A 12,682-nucleotide genomic window follows, 5' to 3' on the forward strand; every position below is an offset into this window, starting at 1 on the left:
TTTGAGCAGTGTAGAGTAGCACTTATTGTTTGTCATTTCTCCGATCACAAATTCAGACATGGTTTTATGTTTACGCGGCACGATGCAACGCAATGCAACGCAACGTGTAAAAAGACAGTATAAGTCATTATAATCCGTAATTATGTCCCCACTGGATGCAACAAATGCCTCGTTTATAATGGGTTTTAATGTTTTTGTCTCGTCGCTCCTGACAGGGCATCACAGTATGGTAAGGGGCGTAACATTTCCGTCACACGCTTGAGGTATTCGGCCAATCACAACACACTGGATAGCTGGCCAATCAGAGCACACCTTGCTTTTCAGACCGATGAGCTTTGCAAAAATCAACGTGTTTCAGAAAGGCGGGGCATAGAGGAGACACAAGAATGTACAGTGTGTGGAAAATAATGTGTTTTTTGAACCTTAAACCGCATAAACACATTTCATTACACCAAATACACAACATAATGTTCTTTTTAGCAGCACCATATGACCCCTTTAAAGAGAGAAGAGAGCACAACGGCCCTCATTTACAAAACTAACGTACAACAGAAAGTTGGGCGTACGGTTGTTTCAACGCAGAACTTGGAATTTATCAATATGGACGTGAGCGGTGGCTACGATCAAATCTCACGTCTGGTCTCAGCTCGTGGACGCAAGTTTTTGAGTTACCTGAACTCGCGCGCAGCATAGTAAATACAGTGGAGAATTGTAGAATGACAGCATTTTGTTCATTTTTATTTTCCTGACCGTCAAACGAAGCTCATTAGTCGATCGTTGACCAGTAAGATTAGAATGTCTTTTTTGTTGTTGTTTTGTACAGGGCTTTAGCTTTATATGGACGAATAGCTTCTGTGAAAGGAGAAAAACTCTAGGGGCCAGGCTTCTAAACCAGGGTGTTTTTAGGGGCGTGTTATTCAAATGACGATTGTTTTCATGCCGCCACATTTATCAACGTGCGATCATTCGTACGATGAGATTGGCGGCATACGAATGTTTCATGAATCACACGTGAACTCTGTCGTAAGTTGATTTGTGCGCACAGATCTGCGCTCATTTCTACGTTAGATTGATAAATGAGGCCCATAACATTTGTAGCCGAAAACATATAAAGAAAACATGCAATGACCACAAAATAAGATATTTTGAAGAATGTTTGTAACCAAAACAGTTGACCGCACACTGTAGAACATTTCGAGTTGGTTAAACTTAAAAACGAAAGTTCACCTGCTGCCTTAAAAATAGTGAGTTGAGTAAACTCGACTTCAAGATATTCTTTGTTTCAACTCAGAAAGGTGTGTTTTGCAAGTTATTTAACTGATGATTTAATGATAGCCATGGAAGAATGGCTTGCAGCAGCTGTTTGGTTCCTCAAAATATCTTCATTTGTGTTCATTAGAGGAAAGAAATTCTTGCAGGTTTGGAACAACACGAGACTGGGGGGGAAAAAAAAGACAATGTTAATTTTTGAGTGAACTATCACTTTAACTGTGTACTTATAAAAACAATACGTTTTTGAATGTAGCGCACAAGTTGTTTGGAATTGTATCTGCTTTTTCAAGCTTGACGATTATTATGGAAAAGAGGAGTAAGTCTTCAGGACTCCATAACAAGCCACTCGTATAAAAATACAGCCAAGAGGATCATAAGGAACATCTCTGTTTGTCTTCTCTCTCTTGCCGTTGTCTACTCAGGGCTCAGTCGTATGCAGAGCGCCTGCGTCTTGGCCTGGCCGTCATGCATGGGGAAGCTCAGTGTTCAGAGTCAGACATGGCAGATGGGCGGCATTCTCCTCCATGTGTCCGCAACACCATTGGTCACCCTGGATTGGAGTTGCCATGTAAGAGCCACCACACTGTGAATCCACAGGTTGTTGCTGCACATCCCAACAGCTTCAAACCCACTGACTATGACAAACCCAGGTTATAAGCACAAACTAGATCAGAAAAGACAGCTGATTGGGCTTCTCCCAACACCACAAAACCTGTCAAAAATATATCCTTTATTTGTATTTCACCCCTAAAATCAAAAGAAAGTAACAGTAGGTAATGGTATTTTTCATAAAGAAAATGAAGGTTAATATTTGTGGGACACTTGAGATTTTTTTTTTTTTTTTACATTGTGACTTTTTTCAGCAAAATGGAAAACAAATCTCATTCTCATTAAAGTAATAAAAAAGCGATATGTCATTAAATTCATTTTTTAAATCATTTCAAATATCAGTATTACATTTTTTTATGTTTAATATATCAAATGATTTATGCATTTGTAACTGCAGGTTAAATGCATTCATGTCCTGCATTAAACTGTGTAAATACATCTAAATGCCACTTCAGATGCATCCTTATGTCTGGATTGCAAAGATGAATTTTGTTGATACTGATTTCATTTCTTTGTTTTCTTTTTCATTTAAACACATTAAATATTACATATATGCATGTAATAAAATGTGTATTTCCATTACAGGTTTAGGTCTTAAATTCCATATAAGGTGGTATTAAAAAGGTCTTAAATTTAACTTGTTCATCATGTCTGTAGAAACCCTGTAAAATGAGCTGCTTAGACAGTCTCCTCTGTTCAGTTCCAAACATATTGAGCAATCCAACTAGAAAAAAAACAACAAATACTCAAAAGTGACAGGAATGATCAATCATGAAAACACATTAATTGCATGATACCGGAACATTTACGAGTAATAGATGCACACAAATATATCAAAATGGGGTCTTAGTTTTAATTTTGTGGCTCTTTGGCTCTATCTAGTGGTCAGAATGCTTAGAGGAGGGCAGAAACTTGCTTCAGTACTTCATTTCAGATAATCAGCAGCTCCCGACACTGTATGGTCTTGAGATTTTAAAACAATTCTTTAAAAATAGTGTGCATGTGCATACAGTGGTGTGAAAAAGTGTTGGTCCCCTTCCTGATTTCTTATTTTTTTGCATGTTTGTCACACTTTAATGTTTCAGATCATCAAACAAATTTAAATATTACACAAAGATAATGCAAGTAAATAGAAAAAAGCAGTTTTTAAATGATGATTTCATTTATTAAGGGAAAAAAGCTGTCCAAACCTATGTGGCCCTACGTGAAAAATGAATTGCCCCCGCCTGTTAAATCAAGGGGGTCCAACACTTTTTCACACCACTGTATATGGACCGACAATTTAAGAACTGCACAAACTCGCTACAGAGCATGTTATTTCCTGCTATGAGAATTATATTCCATGATGGAGTTCAGTTCTGGCGTGTTTAGATCGACACCAATAAATGAAATCGATGAGTCAGTCGTCTAGGTTTTGAGACACCGTTATTATTTTCACTATTCCATGTGCTAATTCTTCTAGGTTTTAAGATTCTCACTTATGTATTTCCTTGCACACACAGTTACCTCAGTGTAGAAGGGAATTAAGATCATAAAAAACTGTGATATTTAGCATATTAATATCTGAGCAGGTCCTGTGTGATGTGTGTATACTTTTAATATACTCGCATTGCCTGAGAGGAGTTCACTCCAAGTAGCTCTTATGTACATTTATGTTTTTTATATGGACTTTGACAATCCTGAAAATACCTTCGCTTAGCTCAATTTCAAAGCACTAAATCCAATATTGGATGTGGGAAATGTTTAGGAAAAGTTAATTTGAAAGCTTTTATAGTATATTTCGGTTAGGTTTAATAAGGATTGTTGAAGTCCTGGTTTCTTGTCTGTATGTTTTATCATTTGTGTGTGGATTTTTGTTTAACGTGATGTTTATTTATTGGTAATAGGCAAACAACAAGCTCCGTTCCCAGGCATAGAGCTCCCAAGTATGACGGTTAACTCTATTTGCTACTGATCACAGCAGTGAACACGCTGAGATGGTTCCTATTGCATGTGTGCAGTGGGTGAGGTCTCTCAGTGGCTGTGATCCCAGCACTCTGAAGCAAGTTACGAAGTAAACGGCTAGAGATATTTATTAAAGCAGTTAAAAATATATTATATTATTTTAATAATATTATTATAAAGAGTAGGAATGGGCGGTATGTCCAAAATAACACAAGACAATTATTTTTATATCATGCTAACTGCATATATCACATATTTACAAATGAAAGGTACTTCATCTTATATATATATATATTTTTTCTTTTCATTTGAAATAAAACATAGTTTGTGACTAAATTTGGATTATTAGAAGCCATTGTAAAATAGGCGATAAAAGCACACATAGCGGCGTAAATGTATCTACCTATATACCGCCCAGCCTTAATAAATTTTAGCTAATAATGGTAAACAATGTATGTCTAAGCTTCAGAGTGCTTCAATCAAACAGCTCTAAGAAACCTCAAATGCAGTGCTTATTTTCAAATTCCATGTAATTACCATCGTTCAGAAATGGGACCATTGAATGTCTGTCCGAGAGAAATGCCTTTAGTTGTGATCCAGGCTCGTCTTGCCAATCAACACTCCATGCCTGCTTTTGAAAACCCCTAGACTAGAGTTCTCAAATGGTAGTCTTTTAGCTGCTTGTAACCAAGGTCCCTGCATCGTCTTGGAAACACACGACCTTAAATAAAGAAATAGAGGAAGGTGTTCACTGTTAGTTCATATAGTATGTAGAATTATAGGGTTTGATACAGTTTCAATAAAGATAGATAAAAATAAGCTAGCATATATGGAGTCAGCATATGCTTTGTGTTCATAAGTACAAAGAGAGAAACCATATTTAGAAAACTTCAAAATATCTATTGTCATACTTCAAATTTGCTATTGTTGGCTATCAGCACTTGTTGGGGTCGCTCACACAGGACGTCATCTTGCATTCCATCTGTTACTCATTTTAAATTATGTATGTAGACCGACACTACACAAACATCAGCCATTTATATATTCATCGTCTAGTGCCATGAGCTCCGCATTTTCAAGTAGTGAGACACCGAAATAGGGCTGTGCGATATGACGATCTGCTTTTGAAGAAATATCATAGTATCATGCTGCTGCACCCATTCTATCGGTTCTTAATATACTGTACAACGCGACATACGTTCAGATCAAATGTTAACTCGGTGGTAGAGTTACGCTTACGGGACACTGCACTTGTTCGCAATCACAAAAGTGCACTATTTGCATGTGCTTTAAAGCCTTGCCGGTTAAATATTGAAAAGCTTGTCAAACAGCGCCTTGTTACTGGACTAAGTTATCTTCCACATCTGATTGCACTGTCAAAAACACGCCAGGTTTACATATAAACACAGTTGATTATGTCTAAAATGAAAGTAAACGCCTGTATAATAGATGTGTGCAGGTCTTAAAGTGACAGCAGGCTAATAGTACTAAACATGCTGCTGCTTGTCATTAAAGGGATAGTTCACCCAAAAGTTATTATTTACTCATTCTCATGTTGTCCCAAACCTGTATTCATTTCTTTCTTGTGCTGAATGCAAAATAGGATATTTTGAAGAATATGGGTAACCAAACAGTTGCTGGTCCCCATTGACTTTGGTAGTAGGAAAAAAAATGCTATGGAAGTCACTGGTGACCAGCAACTGTTTGGTTACCCACATTCTTAAAAATAACTTTCATGTTCAACAGAAAAAAGAAACTCGTTCAGGTTTAAAACAACTTGAGAGTGAGTAAATGAAGACATAGTTTTCATTTTTGGGCGAACTATCCCTTTAATGTTAATAAAACAACAAAACACAAGTGAAAAATCACTCACTGCTCTTGACTGAAGAACTTTAATACAGTTGCTTTAATAAGAATCAATGTATTTATACAGTGAACTACCGCTAAATACACCTACCGTACCTGAAAAATAAAGCACTGTTTGTTTCATAAATTAAATTAAATTGATTAATTCAAATAATCTTAATGGTTCTACAATTTAAATGGTCTTAAAGGAAAATATAAATTCTTATTTCTTTACATTTTTAAGTGAAATGCCACCTAGACATGTTCAATCAAAAATTAAAATTGTCATCGTTTACTTTCCCTTTCCTTTTTTCTGTGAAGCGTAACATATATATATTTTTGTATCTGCAATGAAATTCAGTGGGCTTCAAAACTATTTTGCAACCAACATTCTACCAAAATATAATCTTTTATGTTCTACAGAAAAAAGAAAGTCATGGCATGAGGGTGAGTAAATGCTAACAGAATTTAACTGAATTTAATTTAACAGAGTTTTAAACAGATTTTGAGAGATTTATGTCAAGGATCTTCACCTCTCGAAAGAACAATGATGTACAAATATGCAAACATTAAAATCCATACCTCCAGTTGTTCTCCAGCTGTAGCAGGGCTAAACCGCTGTTATCTGTGAAACAAAGCTGTGTTGAGAGAGCAGCACTTATCTGTGTGAGGATGGCTGTAGGTCAGGACTGATGAACCGACAGCTGTGTGTTTAAACCCGGCTCAAAGAGGAACTAGACGTGCGGCATTTAGAGGTCACTTCCCGCTTTTGGCCTCAGGAAACAATACACCTTGTATCTACTGTTCATATGAAAGAGGAAATACTCACAGTTTGTGTGCTAACTGTATTTTAGTGCATAGACATTTTGTGAAACTTCATTACATAGAAAAGTTTTTCCAAACTTGCATGACTGACTGACTTCTGTGGAGCGCAAAAGAGATGCTTGGCACAATGTCTTGTTTCAAGGCAATCAAAATGCATGATTCATATTAAAAAGAGGACTAAAGCATCCGTACAATGCAGCACAAGCCTGTCAATTTTCCATTTGTTTCCAATCCACAAATACTGTATTTAGATCACCTCTCAAAAGGATAAAACAAAGATATGTGAACAAAATGCAAGTTTTGGCCATTTGCAATACATATAAAACCCCCGCCACGATATATCAATAAAAAAAGAAACAGTGTGACATTCTAAAACGTTTAATGTGAAAACACTTAAAGTGCCTTTAAAACAGTGATATTAAAAGATCAAATTCTGTACACTCCTTTTTATTGATGTGTATTTTATGCAGGCAAGCAGATGAGCTCGGAATCTGAATGCGATACGCTAAATGGTTGTTTTCTCTTTATAAACATTTAATATTAAACTTTTCGCATTGTATTTATATTCTGGGTTCATCTGATTGCCTGTACAGAGAAGGTGTGTACTGAATTTGGCCTTTAAATATCACTGTCTTACTACATTACTACTTAAAGGTGGGGTAAGCGATTTTTCTAAAACGCTTTAGAAAACTGATTCGGGCCGAATAGCAAAACAAAATTCATTTTTGATTGACGGGACAAACAGTGCGTGTTTCCGTCCTGTAGGATGACATCATCGATGATGTGGAGGACTTTGTGGCAGCAGCTGAGATTCTGAAAGAGAGAGGTGCTTATAAGATCTACATCATGGCCACCCACGGCCTCTTGTCTGCAGACGCCCCGCGCCTCATCGAGGAGTCCGCCATAGACGAAGTGAGTCATTCAGCTCATTTACTGAAACGGCTCATTCTAATTCTCAAAAAGAAAAAAGAAAACGTACACTATCTACATTTTTTTAATTTTATTTCTTTTTCTAAAACGCTTCATGCATTTTCTGTAAAAAAAGCTATTTTTTCCCCCTCTCACTTCTGTTTCAAGCCTGTTGGCAAGCAGATGAGCTCGGAATCTGAATGCGATACGCTAAATGGTTGTTTTCTCTTTATAACAGTTTGCTATGGGAAAACATTTAATATTAAACTTTTCGCATTGTATTTATATTCTGGGTTCATCTGATTGCCTGTACAGAGAAGGTGTGTACTGAATTTGGCCTTTAAATATCACTGTCTTACTACATTACTACTTAAAGGTGGGGTAAGCGATTTTTCTAAAACGCTTTAGAAAACTGATTCGGGCCGAATAGCAAAACAAACTTGTAGCCAATCAGCAGTAAGGGGCGTGTCTACTCATGATGCGGAGGAGAGAGCGTTCAGTCCGAGCAGAGGGACAGAAAGATGGAGATGGCGGATAAAAAACAAAAGAGGAAAACGTCTGCGGAACAAACGAAGGCTTAAGGCAAGAAGTAGGACCCGTGTAAATATCGGATCAGCTTTCCAGCGCTGAGAGAACTCAAGGAGCGGAGGCCTGCGATCAGACGCCGAGGTTGCTTTGTTTCTTCTCGATAGGCGAGTAACACCGTGTCTGCGCCGCAACAGCTAAAGTCTGTCTAGTACACTTGACGCGACAAAGCGACCGTTGCAAATCATTTGAAATTTGTGTCAATACGTCATGAGTAGAACGCAGCAGCAGTTTTCTGTCAGGGATGTGTCGTGCCACGCCGCATCCAGTGTAGACAGCACCTGATTATGAGTTCTATAGTATTTTGTCGCGCCGCGCCACTCGCGTCCGGTGTAGACACACCGTGTAACATTGGTTTTGCTTTGTTTTACAGAACTAATCGTTGCCTGGGTTGCGTAGGCCTACAGATGTGTGGGGCGGAGCTATCAAAATAGGTGCGAGACTCTTTTGGGGTAGGGGCGTGTTTGTTTTGGTGATTTCAAATGTCAACATTGGCTACCAGAAATCACTTACCCCACCTTTAATGCAAACCTCATAAAAATAACTGGCGGTCAGCAGAGGAAAGCCATGTGGGCGTTCCTGTAAGGGTGTGACGCCACCTGAAAACTATGAATTAAACTGTTTTTCGCCGTTACATTTTCACTTACTGCATTGGCATGTTTCACTTGTTTTAAGTATACAGAAAGTGTGGAAAGTGAAAGTAAGTTTAAGGTTAGAAAGCTGAACATTTCAATCCATGATGTAGATGAGTTTGTTTCTTCAATGGAACGGATTTGGAGAAATGTAGCATTCCGTCACTTGCTCACCAGTGGATCCTCTGCAGTGAATGCGTGCCGTCAGAACGAGAGTCCGAACAGCTGATAAAAACATCACACTAATCCACACAACTCCAGGCCATCAATTATAGCCTTCTCAAGCAGAGAGCCATGTGTTTGTAAGAAACAAATCCATCATTTTAACAAAATTTAAACCATCATTCCTGATCCATCAAAATGTTTCTGCCTGTGAAAAAGTCCATCTCCTGGTGTCTTCTCACATCAAAATCCACCAACACATTTGTTTAGAACTAGACTGTTTTTGCCTATAAACAGTGCTGGATCTGTGCATATTTCTCCCCTGATTCAGACAAGACGACTTTTTCACTGGAGAAAGCAATTTTATGGATTATGCTATAGGGACTATGGTATTTTTGCTGGATGCAGTGGTCTGGACAAAAAACTAAGTCTTGATGGATTTGTTTATTACGAACATGCAGCTTTGGAGTTGTGTGGATTATTAGATATTTTTATCAGCTGTTTGGACTCTCATTCTGACGGCACCCATTCACTGCAGAGGATCCACTGGTGAGCAAGTGATGCAATGCTACATTTTTCCAAATCTGTTCCACTGAAGGAACAAACTCATCTACATCTTGGATGATCTGAGGGTAAGTTTACTCAGAACATTTACATTTTTTGGTGAACTTTTTTTATTTTAATTGATCTTGTTTGGATATATATTAGAGTCAGAAAGGGCCAGCAGAGGTTGTACTTCCTACACCAGCTGAGGAAGTTCAACCTGCCACAGGAGCTGCTCACACAGTTCTGCTCGGCCGTCACTGAGTCCGTCCTGTGTTCATCTAGAACTCTCTGGTTTGGTTCAGCCACCAAATCAGACATAAAGAGACTACTACGGACAAATAGTCAGGACTGCTGAGAGGGTAATGCGTGCATCTCTGCCCAAACTCTAAGATCTGTACACCTCCAGAGTGCGAAAAAGGGCTGAGAAATCACTTTAGAGCCCACACATCCAGCCCCTTTCTCTTTAAACTGTTGCCCTCTGGCTGGCGCTACAAAGAACCGAGTAACCAGAACAGCCAGACATAAGAACAGCTTTTCTCTCAGGCAGTATTGAGTCTGAAAAATTAAACAACTCTCACCAAAATGCTCACCCATTTATATTTTATGGCCATTATTAAAGAAAATACTTAACATGGTAACCCAAATATCAATTTATTTTCTGTGTAGAGCTGCAGTGCTGTTATGCAGCACAAACGTTATGTGCTGCAGATGCAACATGCATAAAATGGGCCCTACATTTTCATGCAATAGGTCATTAACTGTGTTTTAGGAACTAGTTGACATCCTGTTGTGTGTATAAGGAACAATGAGCCTTTGTTACACCCAGCACCTTTCCCAGTTGCTTTATTGCTCACTGTATTCACTGCAGATTACATACAAAGCATGTGAAGTGAGAAAGTTCAAGTCGGTCCATGCACCACAAGATGGCAATATTTGACAATTCCTGTGGGATTCTCACTTGATTGCTCCCTGGATTTGAGGACTGAACTGGATTTATTTCTCATGATCTTAAAACACATCTAATAGCTTCTACTTAAATACTTGGAAATTAGTAGACAAATATACAATATATGAATGCCTTTGCAAAAAAAAATAAATAAATAAAAAAAATATATATATATATATTATTATTTATTTTAAATAGATTAGTATACTTTCAAAAGATATACATTTATACCTTATTTACCCGTAAAGGGTGCATATAAGTGCCTTAAAGGTACATATATGTACCTAAAGTGTACATATTAGTAACTAAATGGTACATATTTTTACCTTTTGAAGAGGTACCACCCCAGTGACAGCTTTTGTACCTTTTTTTCTGAGAGTGTAGGAATGGAGAGTGAAAAAAATAATTAAATATACATATATATACACACACACACACACACACACACACACATATTATTGTCTCAAGAAAGCCTTTGAGGCTATTTTATTTAAAATTTATTTTACAAGTTACATAACAAAACAAATATGTATATTGTTAAAAGAAAGACAATGCATCATATGAGTTTTCCACAGAGTAAAAGTGCATGTGCACAGTGCCAAACATTTTGAAAAATGGACACGGTGACTTTAATACTTGGTGCAATGATTTGTAAACCAATGAATGTCATAGTCAAATTTGAAATTATGGTAAAAAAAACTAAACATTTATGCTACAGCATTACAATATTGCAATGTCATAAAAGTCAGAACATTTTGACATATACATGATTGAATATTGCAGTAGCTCTCTACATAGATCACACAACTGAACTTCAGGAACTCAAAACCACTGTCAAAACATTCAAGAGATTCTTTGTACAAATGCAACAGTTCATTGTCTTTTGATCATTCTCCCCTTTGTCCGTAATCATTGTCCCTTTTCCTTCACCACCGTGGAGGATGCTGATTTTTGAGCAGAATTATGGGAAGTTTCGCTATGTAACAAAAGCATCTTTGCATGGCGTCAAAGAGCCTTCCGCATCATTGCTTTGCTTCAACTCTTTCTGTTCTCAATAATCTTTTTCTTGCCAACTTTAGGAGACAGAACAGCTGTTGGTCTTGTTCATGGGCGGCCGTAGACTCATGTCCTTGGGAAAGGTCTCTCTGCGACGGCGCAAAGCCGGGCTGAGGCAGCTGGGGAGGTTTGCTTGCTGGAGCAGCTCCTTGAACACCTCCATCACGTTTTCGTTTTCTTTAGCCGAGGCCTCCAGGAAACGGTTGTTCCAGTCCAGCTCCACCTTCACCAGCACATCATCCGCCGACACCCTCCGTTCCAGTTGTCTGTCTTTTTTGTTGCCCACCACCACGATGGGTGTGAGCTTGTCCTCCTTGACCTCCAGGATTTCCTCACGCAGTCTCTTGACGACTTCTAGCGATTCTGGGTCGTCCACGGAGTAGACCAGGGCGAATGCATCTCCGTTCTGGATGGAGAGCTTCCGCATGGCTGGGAAGGAGTAGCTGCCGCTTGTGTCCATAATGTTAATGGTCACTTTGACTCCAGCCACCTCATACTCCTTGCTGTGGAGCTCCTCCACCGTGCGCCGATGTTTGGGGTCAAAGCCGTCTTGCAAGAAGCGTTTAATCAGAGCTGTTTTTCCCACGCCTGCGGCTCCCATGAACACCAAGCGCACTTCTGTCTTTTCCTTCACTTCCAGAGACATCCTTCCCAATCCCAAAGCCAAGCTCTCTACTGTATAGTCTGGATTTGCCTGCAGCACCCTGTGAAGACCTCGGACTTCTGGATCTTTTGATTGTAGCTGTCTCGGAGCTTGTGAAATGTCAAACGGTAAGCCGTTGCAGCTGCATCTGTGTGTTCTCGTGCCCTATTTATGGCCTTTCTCAATTGCAGGGATTCCATGCCCTCTTCAGAGCTCGGCCAATCAGCTCGCAGCAGCAGCATCTCCTGTTGTTAAACCACTGGCCAATCACAAGAGCCTATGCAGATGAGAGACAAGCTCTTGCTGTTGAAGGAGAGGTGATGTAGCGGAGAGCTGCGCCTTGAATACTTATCGGGTGTTTGAATTTAATATCCAAAGAGCTTGGAATCGCATTTTGCCAGTTTTCATATTTGCATGCACAGTGTAAAGTACTTGCATGACTAGTCCAGCAGCAGTTCATCTTATTTTCTGATATTATATGGAAAATACATGTGATTGATATTGTATGTAAATTCATTATAGCAGCAGGTTTTGCCTGAAGTAACAAACAGCATCAGTCATTAAAGCAGCATGCGTATCTATAATGCTCACTATAGCGCTGTTCCAGCACTCACTGAGCTGGATTGTAAGGCATCATGGGTGTTATTCTTCAAAAACTGGCTGTCAAGATACCTTATTTTGATGCACTAGAGGTGTATCCTTCAGGCA

At 38.8% G+C, this 12,682-nt stretch overlaps 1 protein-coding gene and 1 pseudogene across 3 annotated transcripts in view; one reads left to right on the top strand and one right to left on the bottom strand.

The window, feature by feature from the left end:
• LOC107552136 (phosphoribosyl pyrophosphate synthase-associated protein 1-like) overlaps positions 1-7,404 on the top strand; it is a 20,282-nt gene extending 12,878 nt beyond the window's left edge. The window contains exons 7-9 of one of the 3 annotated variants that reach the window (XM_016233966.1): positions 1,695-1,840; positions 3,768-3,806; positions 7,261-7,404. In XM_016233966.1, the coding sequence (XP_016089452.1) occupies positions 1,695-1,840; positions 3,768-3,806; positions 7,261-7,265 (190 nt within the window). In that variant the 3' untranslated portion in view covers positions 7,266-7,404. Of the gene's footprint in view, positions 1-1,694; positions 2,083-3,767; positions 3,807-7,260 lie in introns of those variants that run through there. The other 2 variants (XM_016233967.1, XM_016233965.1) reach the window with 2 other exon arrangements.
• A 3,673-nt stretch (positions 7,405-11,077) lies between these two features.
• Positions 11,078-12,094, bottom strand: LOC107552114 (GTP-binding protein Rhes pseudogene; annotated as a pseudogene).
• Between the last annotated feature and the right edge of the window lie 588 nt (positions 12,095-12,682).

This window comes from Sinocyclocheilus grahami, unplaced genomic scaffold (genome assembly GCF_001515645.1).
Source record: "Sinocyclocheilus grahami isolate Dianchi unplaced genomic scaffold, SAMN03320097.WGS_v1.1 scaffold441.1, whole genome shotgun sequence".
NCBI classification, from domain to species: Eukaryota; Metazoa; Chordata; class Actinopteri; order Cypriniformes; family Cyprinidae; genus Sinocyclocheilus; species Sinocyclocheilus grahami.